We start from the raw sequence: 16,700 nt of genomic DNA, 5'->3' as shown, positions 1-16,700 counted from the left end.
TAAAAAGAATTTTAAAAAAGAAAAACTCCATCCATGATCTCACTGATAATGCCAAGTAAAAGTGTAAATCACTTTAAATTGATGTCTGCTCAGCAGCTTCACCACCAGGCTGTTGGGTTGGAGCACTGCATTTTTAAACATCATTTGAATCATTTGGTTGATCATAACGAAACAAGACATTTTATTAGATCATTAATAAGAATAGTCATCAGAAGTAAGTGCCCCTGGATAGATGCAAATCAGCCTCCTGAGACCATTTATAACTGATGAGAGAATCACAGTGTTTGACTTTAATAATTCACCAAGGAACAGAGAATAAACAGCAGCAAACATTAATTTTATAGGCTAGTTTCATATGGTTTATGTTTTGAAATAAAAAGGATATGACTTTTGACTCCTGCGTGAAACCAAAGCGTTTCAGAAGGAGCGTCTTGTGTCGCTGGCTTCTCTAACTGGAGAACTCATACTAAGACACATTTGTTCATCAGTTGGCACCCTTCATTAAAAAATGATTAGAACTTGGTATTCTACCATGTCCTTTGGCATAGGCTATAAAATTCTTCATGATCAAGCATTTTACTTGGCGAGAACAGGAAGTAACAGTATTTAAGAAAGCAAAGACCCTTTTTATGACCATGGATTTTCAGAACCGAGTAAGTATTCTTTAAGCGCAGGGTCCATCTCTGGCGCTAAGGACAGTGGGGGGTCGCATGTGTAATTATTAGCCCACAGACTGGAGTGGGACTGCTCTACTGTGTTTCCAAGAATGAGATTCACTCTGGAACTGGTTAGAGGTGGGTTCTGCACCCCCGTCAAAAAAAAAAAGATGAGAAGAGGGAGACAGTCTAGCCCAGGCCCCTTGACCATGGCCCTGGTCAGCGCCCTGTGCGGTACCCAAGGGCATGGCCCTAGCCCCTGGTCGTCTTAGCTCTGTGATCAGATGTGACCTTCTCTTCTGCCTCTGCACTTGGCATTCCTCATACCTGCAGCGTATCCCTGACTCCCGTCCCACCAGAGGCGTAGGTCCTGGGGAGCCCCGCGTCTGGGGGAAGGTGTTAAAAGGTGGTCATGTGCGTGAAATGACTGACTTTGGGGCTGAAAGTGGCAGTGCCGATCTGCAGCTCCTCCCCTTCACTGTGTGCCTGAGACACGGAAGGCAGAATATGAGAATCACAGTTACTGAAGGAGCTACGCGTGGTCACACACCAGTTATCCCAGAGCCTACACCAGGCCCACGTTTCCTCTGCTTCCGGTCTGGTGTTTTCTTTTCCCACCTGTGACTTTGCCATTTGACAAACTTCAGCCTATAGGGACTTACTAATATTAGAAGGCTTTTTTTTTTTTTTTTTTAATTTATGGCTGTGTGGATACAAACAGCCTTTCAAGAACAGAAGAGTAAATATTAACCACCATGATGCTAATACTAGTAATAATTCCTATCACCCGTCGAGTACTTACATTTATACCTCGCTTTACGTGCACTGATTTTGTAATACTGTACCACCCTGTCAGGTAGGGACTCCGATCATTCCCACTTCAGGGAAGTGAAGTTCATTGTCCAAAGACACATTGCTAGTTAATGGTCCAGCAGGCTGATAGCACCAAAATATGTCTTGCTCCCTTTTATATCCTTTCTGCTACAGGACTCCTTTTACATGGAGAAAATTGGTATTTGAAGGTGAGACTAATTAGCCACATGCCAGATGGGCCCAAGAACAGGAAGTTCTAAATGGCAGAATGAATGCTGGCGATGTGACCTCAGAAGTGGCTGTGCTGACGGGAAGGCTGGACCCCGTTCCAGGGAGGGTAGTTTCCATGCATGGAGTGCTTACCATGTGCCAAGCACTGTTCTAAGCTTATGTATTTTAACAGAATTGGTCTTCACGGCAATCCTGTGTGGTAGGCTCTATTAGTACCCCATTTTACAAACACAGGAATGGAGCTACAGAGGTCACCACCTAGGAAGTGGTAGGACCAGGATTCAAACCCAGACAGTCTGGCTCCAGACTGAATCACTCCCCAATGCTGCCCTTCTGCATGAGCTCATTGGTCTGGAAGGGTGGAGCAGTGGGTTTTGTAGCAGCCTTGAGGGGGTGGTTGTTGATCTCACTCCTATCCTATGGGTAAGCCTGAGAGACCTTCCCCAAAATATTGTCTGGCCCATATTTTATGCTGGGACGGAGAACTGTCAGCCACCCTACTCATAGGAGAGCTTGGCACTTGGGATGCAGAGAAAAGGACTTTCTCTGCCATCTGTGGGTGTCATCTCGAGGCCTCCAGCAATCAGGGCTGTGGGAAGTGGTTTGTTGTAACAAAGTCTGAGTTCTAACCACCTCAGAGAAATGTGTCAGTACCCCAGGGATCTTCCTTTTTATTATTTAACCGAAACACAGCCTAATTTTTTCCCTCCGTTGACTTCCCCCAGGCTCTCTTGCCTAGCACCTTTCTCCTACTGAGCCATGTGGGTTCTCAGTGAGTCACCCACTTCGGCCTGGTGCATGATGGAGAGGGTGGTGGCAGGAGCCCACTGTGGCACCTGGAGTGCATTGCACTGGGACAGGCTTCCCCCTCACACAACGTGTTTAGCAGCCCCGATAGCTGAGAAGCTGGGGAACAAGGGTTGGGGGTGTCTCTTCTTACAGAAGCGAACCTAAAGCCATTTCTTCTCCCAGCCTTCCCAGCGGTTTTCCTTGTGTTTTTAAGTGGTTTGGTCTTCTGACACATACGCTCTTCTTCTGAGACATCCAGTTGAACTTTATCTCTGTTTACTATGCCTCACTATTGTTAGAAACTGTAACAGCAAATGCCTGTTTCCAGAAGGAGTATTGGATCATATGGACAAGTACAAGGGTTCAGACTTCCAGAATGGGTTATATTTCTGATCACCTTAAACTTTACGTCTGCACTGACTCCATCTAGGCTGCAAAGAGGAAAGCTCTCCTGCCTGTGACATTCCTGAGTCATGAGGCCACTTCAGTATCTAGGCCAGGGCTGTGGCCTGCATTCACGCATTGTGCCGTATCTGCAAGTACCTGGAGCTACTGGCAACTAGATGTTGAACTTACTTTTCCTCAAAGAGTGTGTATCCCTTTGGGAGTGACACCTAAGCTTGTCTGTTTTCAAAACACAGTTTGAATCCTAAATATCTGGGGAATTCCTCTAGTTAATAGATGAAGAATGTTTAAACCTGTCTACGATTTTGAATCTGGCCTTCTCATTAGGGAGAGTTGAAACCCACCAGGTAGCTTGAGCTCTGGCTATGAAATCACTGAGGTGGACAGTGTTTAATGAACTGGGTGTAGATGCAGGGTACAAATCTGTCTTGACGATTTTTTAGATATTAAAAATTCTAACATTATAAATATGTTTGGGAATGTGTCTGTGTACAGTCCTGCTCACACAGTAATTCATGGGTCTTAAATATAAGAGAAATAAGGCACTGCAGAGATAAGATTTTCGATACATAAATGAAGTTGTAAAGGGCCATGTTTGTGAACGTCCACTTTGTACATTTTGTTCTTTATTGCATGTGTGGTTGATAAAGCCTTAGGCTTTCAGGGAGTGTTTACTGTGGATACAGACAGGGTGGTTCAGACCATAGGGCTTTATCTTTGGTTGTGAAAAGGTTTATCTTTGGTTATGAAAAGCCAGCATCGATCTGAGTGAAGTGAAAAAAGCAACAAAAAATAGTGAGTTTGAACATTTCAGTGATGTTCTTAAAAATATGAGTATAGCCTACAATAGGCTTTGGCCCTTACTTTAGATCATTCAAAAAGTTATTTGAATTCTACTACTGCTTAGTGGTATTGATTAGAAACAGAAGTGACCTCAGTGAGAATATAAAAGGTTTAAAAAAAAATGTGAGCTATGACTAGTATTGTCTTGATCCCTGGGTAAATTCTAAATTAGGCTCTTAGTTCTTAAAGATATCAGCCTTCCATTATTAGCCCCAGTTCACTGATAATATCCTTTAGTGGGTAATTAGAAGTGCATCACCCCGCTGAGAGCTTTGCAAGCAAACCTGATGGCGGCTGGTAGCTTCATGCTGCCCTTGGGGTGCTGATTTTAATGGGCTCCTGGGTGAACGTCGCTGCTGTGAGCTGCTCCTGCCCTGTGCCCTCCAGGAAGATCTGAGGCCAGAGTTTTGCTGGCAGATGGAACCCTTCCCTGTGAGTCATGCGGCTAGCCTGTCCCCTTGGCCACTCTAGGGTGAGGTTTCTGCGCTCATGCGTCACCTCCTTAACGGCTGCTTGGAACCTTAGCACTAACGGCCAGCTTGAACATTAACCACTCCTGTTTTCTTCTGTTAGTAGCATTAGTGGGTCAGGGCCAGAGGAGGTGAAAGGAAAGAAAAACTTTTCTTGCCTTTTTTAAAGTACCTGTGACTATTTCCAGATTATCGTTTTTGTTTAGTACTAATTATTGAGTTTATAAACTGATACCACATTGCTATTTAAAAATAAAAAGACTCGGTTCAAAAGGAAGCAATACCTAACTTAAAGCAATTTCAGTTTTAAAATGGCGTATTCTCATCAGCTGAAGGAAGTCTTCCTCATGGAAGCCACCGGTTTTCACCCTAATGCTACGTTCTTCTCCTTCATCTCTGAAGTGACCTTATTCCGAAAAGGAATATACCATGTTTCCCCCAAAATAAGACCTAGCCGGACCATCAGCTCTAATGCATCTTTTGGAGCAAAAATCAATATAAGACCCAGTATTATATTGTATTGTATTATATTATATTATATTATATTATATTATATTATATTATATTATATTATATTATATTATATTATATTATATTATATTAGACCCGGTATTATATTCTATTATATTAAACCAGGTCTTATATTATATTAAAATAAGACTGGATCTTATATTAATTTTGGCTCCAAAAGACACATTAGAGCTGATGGTCTGGCTAGGTCTTATTTTCGGGGAAACACGGTACTGATTTTCAGGGTGGAGATTACCTGAAAAAATGTAAAGTGTAGTCCTGGCTGACTGTCTCCCTGGGACTCCCTGCTTTCGCCTTCTGCCTCATTGACTCAGCTTTTCACGCTCTCCACTTGGACTGATCTGCATCCTGGCTGCCATTACTTCTCATTCCGTGGCCAGAGGCCGAGGTCTTGGTCATCCCTGCTGTTGTCCTCCGTGATCTCTTGCCCCCTCTGTAAGCTGATACCCTCACTCTAGCCCCATGGTCTGCATTACTTGGAAAGACCTGACTGGACACATATTGGAGGCAGGCCTCTGGGTAGCCCTGAAGCCCTGTTCTGTGCCAATACCTGGTACCAGCTGGTCCTGGAAGTGTCGGCTGAGACGCCCGGCTGGCCGAGCCTTCCCCTTCAGACAAATTCAGAGCTCTCTTCCGGTGCTTATTAGAAGCAGACTTCCTAGTCTCAGTCCTAGGAAGGTGGAAGAAATAGAAGCAGAGAAAGGCAGCTGCAGGTGAGCTCAGGACTGTTTGGTAGGAGACCTCAGGGAAGTAGGTGCCTGTTGTGGGAAGTGATTATTCAAGCTGCCACTCTTAGAGTCACTTCTGATGTCCTCGTTTACTCAAAAGGGAGTTTTTCTTCTTTCTTAGTACTTCCATTTATTAACCCTAAAATAAATATGTTGAGAGCAAAATCTTTATTATAGTAGCTTACCTTGTTAAATTGTACAGTGAATGCTTCCGAGAGTTACCAAGCTGTAATGTGTGCCCCTAGATGGCTTTTATTGTTGTTTAATTTCAAAAAGTTCTTTTCCATATGTATAGTAGAGGATGGTGAACTTGAATTTAACATGACACCAAAGAGAGGGTGGGCAGACACCCTGACTCCATCAGGAGCTCTAGCCCTCAGAAGATGTGGGTCGTGCTGTGTCCCTAAAATCTCAGCATTGGTAACAAAAGATTGGTTTTTTGACCATCAAGGGTCAGCTGTGCCTCTGCTTCATGTTGTCAGGGATCCTGGCCGATGGAAAGTTTTCTGTCTGGGATCTTTCTGATCTCGTGGGAGAAGGAAGAGAGCTGGACAACAAAGCACCAGCTCATAAGCTCTTCTGCTCAGAAGTGGCACGTGTCACTTCTGTCACATCGTATTGGCTGAAGCAAGTCCCGTAGTCAGACCTGATGTCAATGGGGTGGAAAAATACAATCTCTTCCAAGAAGAGAAAGAGAATATTTAAAAGAATAATACAGTGTTCCACAAGAGCTTTCCCAGAAGCTTCCAGTCAGGAAGGGACTCTTGTTCTGGTTGATTCTTGGGTTTTCAGGTGTTTTACGGATTTGTGAGACAGACTCGGAAAGAACAGATGGCATAATCCTCTCCATTCATCGTGTTTGGGCTTTCTTAAGCTGTTGGAAGGGAACCTGGCTGATGGCATTGTATCTTGTGAACAAGAAGTTGTTTCTGCCTCTGTACAGAAAGCCTGCAGTTGCCGTAGGATTGAACGTCAGAGCTCCCCAGCGCTGGGAGAGGCTGCGCAGCTGTCCCCTTAGATGAGTCAGAAGCCCATCCTCTGAGGGTTATTTATTCTCAGAATTGAGTCACTTAAACAGAGGGCATTTGGAGTCTCCTTTCTATGACACCAGGGGGTTCATGTGAAGGAAGTTATGTATCTTGATTTTTATGTATAAGTTCTTTGTTTTCCATCCTTTGTTACTTTTCGCCATTAAAACTCTCTACTTTCTTATGGCTCCTGAAAAGACTAATGGGGTTCACTTTGGCTTATAGTTTGCCTGATTCACAGAATTGATTATGAATGTGAAAAATACCTATTGTTTGAAAGTATATAAAACAGTGACATTAAAAGGCAACTCTTCAAGTTCAAGTTCTTATTCCATTTAAATAAACAAAAAAAAAACACCTTTTGACCCCACAGTGTGTACAGGGCACAGGCATATGCCCCTGGCTTATAGGACCTGAGCTAAACCACACTGTAGCATCTGCCTCAGAAATTGGTTCTTTAGTCCCTCCTGTCTGACAGAAATGGACACAAAAAGAAAGACTGACCTCCTGGAGATGTTTAGAGGATGACATTTGTATAAGGGAAAAAAAATGATAAAATGTGTAAGTGGGCTTGAGAACTCTTAAAGAATTGCTTAGTATTTAGAAAATAGGACCAGACGAGTGGACCTGCTTTCTGGCTGCTGTGGCCTAAGGCTGGAAGTGTAAAAATGACCCCTCCCGGAAAGGTGCTCAGAAAGCAGGTTGACTGGATACATGAGGAGTTGGCATGGGCATCAAGAAAGAAATATCTGACTGGCCAGGACTGGTGAATTAAAGAACAAACTTGACAATGAACAGGAGCTCCCTGGGTGCTCCAGGCCCAGATCAGGAGAGACTTGTTTAGGTGGTTTGGAGAATTGGGGCCTTGCCGCCCTGGAGGGGCATCTTGCTGAGGGGAGACCAGCTAGGGTCAGGTAATCACTGCAATGCCTGAAGTTCCTTGAGATTCCCTGATATTTGAACTGTCCAATGCCACCTGAACATGGACAGAGTGGCCAGCCCAACTCTGGGGGAAGGGAATTGAGAGAAACAAAGGCCATCTGGCCAAACTTGGAGTTTTCTAAGCCAAAGTCCAAGACCCTCAGTCAGAAGTAAAGAAAGTTAACAGCAAATGAACTCCCAGTCTCAATATAATAACCAGGAAGTCTCGTGTTGCCCTTTGCAGAAACGAGATTACTGAAAACAAAAGCTGACTTTAGTCTGTGATCCACAGGAGAGGCAGGGTCAAGAGTCTGTCCACTCTGGCAAGTTGGGTTCCACAGCCTGATAACAGCCTGCCATCTTGGACTTACCGATTAGCATGGACCGTAAATAAAAATTCAGAAAAACAACTGAAAGTGTACTTACCTTAGGAAATATACCATGAATGTCCATCCAGATTAGAGAACATGACTTACTCATTAGAACAGACCTTTTTTAAAATGTAAAGGTTTTAGAAATAGGTCTTACGTTATACCTACAAATGTAAAAACTGCCCCCTGCAGGAAGCCCCCAGAGCAGGGTTCTCACCATCCACACTGCTGACACTGCTTGTGTGTGTGTGTGGGGGGGGGAGCCGGGGGGAGGGCTGGCTGGGTACTGCGGGGTGGTTACCAGCAACTTTGGCCTCGACCCATTAGGTACCAGTAGCTCCACACCCCCAAGGTATGACAACCAAAAATGTCTCCAGAGTGAGGAAGAGGCAAAATTGCCCCCAGTTGGGAACCACAGGGTGAGAGGTTTCCCGGGAGAGCCAGAGATGGGATGGAGGAGAGAGGTGTACCCCGGACAGGGAGGGAAGGTTGTTGCCAGTAAGCAGGAGGGGCTGAGCACGTTGAGACTGTAACTCAAAAAACAGTAAAGTATCGGTGCATTTGGACCCTCTTCGTGACTCTCCAAGGTGTCTGCATTTCCATGGTCATTGTATTTTAGGGGGTGGCCAGGGCACATGAGGGTTTGCAAGAACCTCCTCTGGTAGCTGATTAAAAAAAATAAAAGTCCTGCAAGGTGCTGAGCTTTTTGGACCAGCCCTGTCCCTACAGTTCAGCTGCTCCTGTGCTCTCAAGAGAAGGCCCTGAATGTGTGGGGAGCTCCTTCATGCCCTGCGAGGATTACTGGACAGCACATGAGCTGGGGGAACAGCTGGTGTCTCTGCAGAAGCGCTGTGACTTGTGCGGCTCTGCGAGCTGTGCTGAGGACAGGTGGTCTGGCTGTGTCCGGACACGCTGGGCCACTCTCCCCTTTGCCTCCTCTCTTCAGTCCCTCCCTGCCCAGCACCAGGAACTACTCCGCAGGCCGTGCTGAGTACAAGGCTTCCTTCCTCCTGACCACTCAGATGTCACTACAGATCTCCTGGGGGCTTGTTCAAAATGCAGCTTCTGGCAACACCTCCAGACAGTTTGATTCCGTATGTGGGGACCAGGAACTTACACTTTTTTAAACAGGTAGCCTAGGTCTCCCCCTAGAAGATGGGGGTGGGGGTGGGTGGTCCGGGTGCACGTTAAGAAGCAGCACTCTAGACGTTGGTCATTCCAACGTTTGGAAGGAAAAAGCACATCCCTGCTCTTATCCTTCCAGAAGACACGGGATGAGTCACCTTCGTGTGCCTTGCATCTATCTGAGGGAGGTGGAGATAATGAAAATAGGTATCAGCCAAGAAACTGCCAGCGATGGAGGAGCAACGTACAGTCTATCAGAAGTGTACTGATTACTTGGGCCACATGGGTCAGTGTAGTAAATTTATTACTAATAAGAATTAATATTTTTGAGTACTTACCAAACCACAAATAGTTTAAGCTAATCATGTGATAATGATTAATAATAGCTGATATATGTTAAGCAGAATGAGTGGGAAGCCATGCGGATTATTTTATATACACTTTCTCCTTTAGTCCTCATGGTGGCCTTGTGAGGACACTGTGCCTGTTCTCTCTCTCTCTCTCTCTCTCTCTCTCTCTCTCTCTCTCTCTCTCTCCCTACACACACACACACACACACACACACACTGATTCTCACGTGTAACCCAAATATGATGCAATAGGAATTACACAGCATCACTTACCAAGGATTCTCACCAAAAATATTTAAGTTGAATCTAAATTAGCTTTTAGACTTAACCTTCTGTTTCTATAAAACAGAGGCTAGAGAACAATTTTAAATGGCCTCATGAGGAAATAGATAATTCTATAAGAACTGGTAGTTTCAAAAAAAAGTCAATGTCAAGGGAGAAAATGCAGGTAGGATAGAATAGTTAGGAAGGACTATTTTCGACTCAAAGAAACTAAAGACACATAACTAAACGTAATGCATGAGCCCTGACTGAGTCATGGTTTTAAAAGAACAGCTATAAAAAGTGGGGCAGGGTAGGGAACTTTGAGTGTGGACTAGGCTTTGGATATAAGGGAATTATTGTCAGTTTTCTTGGATATGTTAATTTGATTGTAGTTATACAGGGAAATGTCCTTATTCTTAGGAGGTGTATGCTAAAGTATTTAGAGGTGAAATGTCAAGACATCTGCAACTCATTTTCAAACAGTCCAGAAAAAGAAAATGTCAGTGTGTGAGTATTAGTGTGAGTGTGTATATCATAGAGTGACGGAACAAATATGGCAAAATGCTAACAGATGTTCGATCTGGGTGTTCATTTGTCTATCCTTTTCAACTTATACCTAAGTTTGCAAATTTTCATAATAAAGTTGAACAGCAGCACCAGGTCAGTAGGCAAGGTGGTATTCCTCAGAACTCTGTCTGTGGTGGCCTCAGTCATGGGCTGTGCTGCTGTTAACATGACAGAGAGTGTATGGACGCTTTTCATGTGGCTTTGACTGAAGTACGTTTAGTCTGCCTCCGCCTTTCTAGGTAGATGTGAGCTTGGCTCCTGGGTTTCTGTTACGGAATCTCCTCGCCAGCTGGCACTGAGTGGATCTGCCTCACATTCACTTTCTTCCCTTCTCACTGACAGCAGAAAGCTGCCAAAGGCAGGAAAAGATGCGAGTTACAAACCTAGTCCAGCTCTGCCCAGCACCTTCCCCCTTCTTTAAATATTAGGGCTCTGTGGAGAACACACATATGACCCCCACGGACCAATCATTTATCAACTTCCCTTGTTCTGTATTCTGACTGCAGGATTAAGTTTCTGCAGCATTTCTGTTTTATTGTTTTCGTTTTTTCCTTGCTGAGAGGCAAGGAAACTCTGCGGACCTCTGTGATAATCACAGCATCATTTTCTGAAATTCAGAGGGCCATCCAGGTTATCCACAACCATCAGGGATTTGGCAGTCAAGTCAGGTGTCCTGAGGAGAAATGAGTGGTCCGTGGATAGAAGACTTTTATATGGAATATCAATGAGGGCCTCGTTTTATTAAGTGAGCTTTGGAGAAGCAGGAATTACAGTGAGCAGCAGTGGATGCCGTGCTAAGGATCTCTGTGCTCAAATCCCTGTGCTTAACAAGATCTATAACGAGGATCTATTTCCCCTTTGATACGGATGCTGCCTCCCTGAACACGGGACATGGCCAAACTTGCACACTTTACAGAGCGCAGACCACGATAGAGCCCCCTGCCGAGTTTCTGGGGTTCCTTTTGTTCCACCAACCTGAGAACTTTTCTTCCATGCTCAGTTTTTGTCAGTCAGCCTTGCATACATATCATGGTGATTTCTCTTACAGTAGTAATTAGCAAAGTCGCTGGGGAGACTAACGCATGTTATCTTCCTGCTCAATCAGAGAAGATCAAAGACCTCCTTCCAGCCACGTTGGCGTGGACATGAAATTGGGTGCAATGGATGGGGGACACAGGCCCCTAAATAATCCTACCTTAAATTTGTCATGGACCATTTTGCTAAGCGCAACTGCGCCATCTTCCCTTCTGGTTTCACATTCTTCCCCTTCAGAAGTTGCAACCTAATTGCATTCCTGACTTTGAGCAGAGCTTGCTGACCAGGACAGTGGACGCTTAGTGTATTCAGTAAGATCCAGAGTCTGAGATTCTGCAAGAGGACAAATACGCAGAGGTTTTATATTCACATTGAAAAATTACCATTAAACAGAAGAAGGAAAAGGATGGAGATCTAACAGTATATTGGTTTTCTAGTCAAATTGGAAGACTTCGTAGTAGCCTCATTTTCTCCTAACAGGCTGGCTCTCCACCTGTTGGTTCAAAGTGTTTTTGAGCCTGGTGGGCGGGTGCAGCTTTTCCCAGCCTCCTTGTTTTCATTCAAGTGGCCGCTTTCATTATAAATAATCTCCTCCAAAGCTCTTTTGTATTGGTAAATTTTTCCACATAAGGCATTGTAATTGGTAATTTCTGGGTAGGGAGGTAAGAATGAGCGAGTGGGAGTAGGTTATACTTCTGGCCTAATGCTAATTTATTTTCCACAGTTGAGTTTGGCAGCTGGGCCAGGCAGTGGGGAAGCAGGAAGTCAGACCAGGACCCCGCCCTAAAAGCCCACCAGGGAAGCTTAGACACCAGTGACCTCATCCATCTCTAAACACCCTGTGCTTAATCTTTTTCTATGTGTCATGGCCAAGTTTCTGTTATCGATTGAGCAACTCCATTGGTTAAATTGTTGTCTGACCAGTGTTATCCTTGTTAGGGGAAAGGCTTCTGAGGGAAAGGAGTTGGTATTTGTTGACCACTTACTATGTCATACACTGAGCAAGGTGCTTTAACAGGTTCTTGCTTATTCCTTAAATATTGTGAGGCAAAGTACCCTTCCTGTCCCTGTGTGGTCGCTGAGGAAGCTGAAAGCCGAGGAAGCTGAAGCTCTGAGAAGTGAGTCGCCATGTGGTCAGTCAGTGGTACAGCTGGATTTGGGACCCAGACCTGGTGGATTCCAAAACTCTCGAGGTGGAACACACCACCTGTACCTTCCCCAGGGCTCCACACGGACTCATTAAACACACACACCCCCAACAATTATGAAGTGCCTGTGTCCTGTGTTCCTCGTATTGTGCTAATTCTCCCAAACGGCATCTTGTATAACGACAGTGGTATGAGAATGTTTAAATGCATTGCACTTTATGAGATAGTCACCTCTCACTAGGATGTCAGTGGCATGGTGTAGAAACTTTGACACTGGGTTTCCTTATTTCCCCACTTCCCTCCATCTTTGCTAACTCCCTGCCCCACCCCACTGCCAACATGCCATGGGGCTCTTTGTAGTTTTTATGGAGTTGACATGACCTGGGTTAATAAGGTCTAATCATTCAGAACAGAGCCGTGAGCCCAGATGTCCGCTGTGAGCTGTGCAATTCTTCCTGACCTTGGAGAGAGGGCAGAAAATGGGGCTGCTGGCAAGCACTGTGGTCCCAGTTTCAGGGTTCAGGCCCCTTTGAAGGAGGTTTGAGCTGTTAGAGCAAAGCCCTCTGGTAATGAAGCCATTTGTCCTTGGGAACAGAATGAGTCCTTGTGAGATCAGAAACAATGGGCATGTTGAGCTCCAGACCTGGGGTGAATGGAAGCTCAGGCAGAGGCACATGTGATGAATTGGGACAGCTCAAGGGATGCATTCTTTACAGGCAAGTTTCTGTTGTCAACAAGTCCACTCAGTGGTAATGATACTTAGTTAACGGTCATTTTTGAATAATTTCCCCAAGTGACTAAGTCATGAACTCTTGAGTTGTTTTCTTCTTCTTTGAGTTTTGAGTTTAGTCTAAAAATCACCCTCTGAGAAATGGATGAAAAATAAGTGTGGGTAACAATGTTTTATTATTTTTGATGGCATTGTTTCTTTTTATATTCTCATTTACCTATGAAGCAAAAACCCTGATGTCTGCTAGTAATTTGATTCCCAGGCAATAAAATTGTGTGTTGCTGCACTCTACCGTTAAGCAAAAGTTTTTGGTGCAAGTTTTTCAAAACTTAGCTGGTCTAATATCAATCAAAACAGCAGGCAGAGTCCTGGAAACTTTAAAAAGCATAATAGCCAGGCGTTGACGGTTCACTGCCAGTTGTATCTAGATCTCTCTGGATCCCTGTGCTGTTTGCCTTTTTCAAAAAGATGATGGAGCCAGAGCCCCGTTTGCACAGGGTACCTCTGGGACGGGTGCAAGGACTGGCCTGGGCCCTCGCCTCTGTCATGCTGCCTATAGATACGGGTGCCCACTACAGCCAGTTCTGACAGTATGGGAAGGGAGAACTAGAAACAAAGGAAACCAGCAAATGCGCTGAGATCGCCCTCGTGCTGGCTGGGCACCAGGATCTGCTCTGGCAAGGTTCTGTGGGGACCAGCGTGGCGGCCGGGCCGTTAGGGTCGGGTGTGGGAGCGAGAGGCAGGGGCCGGAAGGTCAGCTGCGCAGGGAGTCGGGCGGCGGGGCAGACCTGTTGCGCGCACACTTGGGTTTGGGGGACCCGCAAGTTTGCTGGCGGCGGAGCTGCAGGGGCGGGGCCTGGCACTGTTGACCGACTCCTCCCTTCTCTCCTGTAGGTGATGCTGGTGGCCACGCTCCGGAGCTCAGACATGGCAGCATGACAGCCCTGGACCGCGCAGCCAGAGGCTGGGAGAAAGGAGCCCCCGGCTGTGGGAGTGAGTGCCCCGAGCAGCGACTTCCTTCTGAGGCCGCCTGAGCTTCCTTCCCCACCGGCTGCTTTTATTAACCCCGTGGACTCCTAGTTTTCCGCCTCGAACAGCAATATGTGTCATGTCATTGTCACCTGTCGCTCGATGCTCTGGACCCTCCTGAGTATTGTGGTGGCTTTTGCAGAGCTCATTGCATTCATGAGCGCAGACTGGCTGATTGGAAAAGCCAAGACCCGCGGCAGCTCGGAGCCTGACGAGCCGAGCGGCGGCCCCTCAGAGCCCTACCACCCCACCCTGGGCATCTATGCCCGCTGCATCCGCAACCCCGGGGTGCAGCACGTCCCACGGGAGACGCTGTGTGGGCCCTATGCTGAGAACTTCGGCGAGATTGCCAGCGGCTTCTGGCAGGCCACCGCGATCTTTCTAGCCGTGGGCATCTTCATCCTCTGCATGGTGGCCTTGGTGTCCGTCTTCACCATGTGTGTGCAGAGCATCATGAAGAAAAGCATCTTCAACGTCTGTGGACTGTTGCAAGGAATTGCAGGTAAGTGCGCGGCGGAGGGAAGGGGCCTGAGAGGGAGGGACTCGGCATGAGCCGCGCGCGCTGGTTTACTCATTTATTGCGGGTTTTGAAGACTCTTCTGTGTGGTCGGGTTGGCTTTGCGAAGGTATGTTCTCGGCAACAGGAGCGTGATGCCCTCGCCACTCCGTTTTCCCTGCTTCACTCCCCCCACTCGGAGAGAAGTGTGTGCTCTGCGCTCACACGTTCCTTTTCATGGCTTATGTCCTCGGGTTCCAAGTTGTCGGGTTTTGGAGTGACTCCTCCTACTCTTTGCCTGCCCCGCTGAGTTAAAAGCGTGCTTTCCACGTTGTGCACCCACTGAGGAGTCAGTCCCACCTGCGGCCAGCACTCCGTGCGGGGTGTTCAGAGGCAGCAAGCGGCCCTGCCACTCACTCTCAGCCCCCTCCCCAGCCGCAGGGTGATTGCAGCTTTGGGAGGAGGGGAAGGAGCAGGCTGGGAAGGAATTAGTATCAGCTGCTGTGTTTAATAATGTCCTGGTTTGAATTGTCTGTCTCTTGGAGCCCAAGAGAATGTTCTGCGCACTCAGATCAGAAAATATTAAACTAACTTTTCTACTTTCTGGGAATTTCTCATCAATGAGCTGTTAGACATCAGTGGAAAGAAAGGGATGAGCTCTTTACAGTGAAGGATAGGAGAGGCCGTGAGCTGCACGAAAAGTTCCAAGGCCACCAGTTCTTTATCATAGACTTTCCCACTGGGGTTTTAAATGTGGATCCTGAGCCAGGAGGGTCTCTTTCTAGGCTCAAGGATCTTGTACTGGATGGCAGAAACACACACACACACACACACACACACACACACACACGTTCGTTCACACACAGGGCAGAGTCAAGATATTCTTAAGAAAGTAGAGGAATAAACTCTTGCTTCAATTTTCAGGGGAAAAAATTAAACAATCATAACCAATCATAACCAAGGCATTTATTAATCTGAACTCTAACAGGAGAAACAATAACCCACCTACAACCCTAACTAACTGAAGGGCATAGGTCACTCATCCCTCAGCGAATCCCCACGCTGCGTGCGTGGAACTCTGACACGGAAGATAAGCACTGAGCCTGATGTCCAGGCCTGCTAAGAAACAGAGCCAAAATGAATTCAGTCTAGTCTGCCTTATAGCAAACTCTTGAGCTCAGCTGGGATGGCTTCCAAATAAACATATCAAACAACAGTTTTTTCCCCCAAACAGCGAATGTTTTCGTTCCTCAAATGTTGGGGAGTGGCCTGTGGGGGTGGGATGGGAGAGGAAGTAACAATGGCTGCTGGAGAAATGACAAACGACCTATGCCACAATCTTGGTCTATTTGCATGGGGTATGTTTTTGTAACAAGTCTCAGGACCTTGTCTCTTTATCTGCCAGAAGCAGCCATACCATGAATGACACAGGCCCCCCAGGCACTCACGGAATTGGGGAGGCCAGGATTCTAATTCTCAGCTTTGCTCCTAGCTTGCAGTTTCTTTTGGGATAAATGCACCTCTCTGGGACTTGGCATTCCTCTTCTGAAAAATTGGGAGATTGGAGAATATATGACCTTACTTTATTATTTTTTAAAATCTTATTAGATATTTGATTCTGCGAGGTCATTGTCGCCTTTTTGATTCACTTCTGAAATCCGAAGTTTATCCCCTTCAGCTTGGCGTGTCACCAACCAGAAATGTTAAATAAGATAGGTTTCAGTACCCATTCATCTTTTTCTTGTGAGAAAAATGCCCCTGCTTGATGCCCCTCAGACACACAGTGCCTCGGGGGTATGTGCATATATGCATGTGTGTATCTTCAAACTATTGTTGAGAAGTGTTACCAAAGGCTTTTGGAAAGTCAGACTGAACATGTAGATGAAGGGAAGGCAACACACACAATTCAGCAGTCCTGTTGAAGAGCTCTGGTTGACCAGAGAGGTGGATTTCCCTTACTGTGTTGCATTCGCTCCTCCTGGATGATGTCATGCCTTTATCAGGAGTTTTAGCACCACACCGGTAGCAGGTGAAATTCCTGGTTTGTTGTCATCCTTAGGAATGCTTTTCATCCTGAGAAACTTAGTGCCTTCTATCTAGCAAATCAGTGGCCATTCATAGTCTGCAATTACTCAAAATTTTAAATTGGCAGGAGGCAGAGATTGCTGCA

At 46.0% G+C, this 16,700-nt stretch overlaps 1 protein-coding gene across 4 annotated transcripts in view; it reads left to right on the top strand.

The window, feature by feature from the left end:
* Positions 1-16,700, top strand: part of LHFPL2 (LHFPL tetraspan subfamily member 2) — a 145,259-nt gene that overhangs the window by 109,839 nt on the left and 18,720 nt on the right. For 3 of the 4 annotated variants that reach the window (XM_019728170.3, XM_019728173.3, XM_088796581.1), the window contains one exon: positions 13,900-14,536. In XM_019728170.3, the coding sequence (XP_019583729.1) occupies positions 14,107-14,536 (430 nt within the window). In that variant the 5' untranslated portion in view covers positions 13,900-14,106. Of the gene's footprint in view, positions 1-13,569; positions 13,688-13,899; positions 14,537-16,700 lie in introns of those variants that run through there. The other variant, XM_074328804.2, reaches the window with a different exon arrangement.

Source organism: Rhinolophus sinicus, chromosome 3 (genome assembly GCF_057876585.1).
Source record: "Rhinolophus sinicus isolate RSI-liver-muscle chromosome 3, RSI-T2T, whole genome shotgun sequence".
NCBI lineage: Eukaryota > Metazoa > Chordata > Mammalia > Chiroptera > Rhinolophidae > Rhinolophus > Rhinolophus sinicus.
This window is presented reverse-complemented; position numbering and strand designations above follow the sequence as displayed.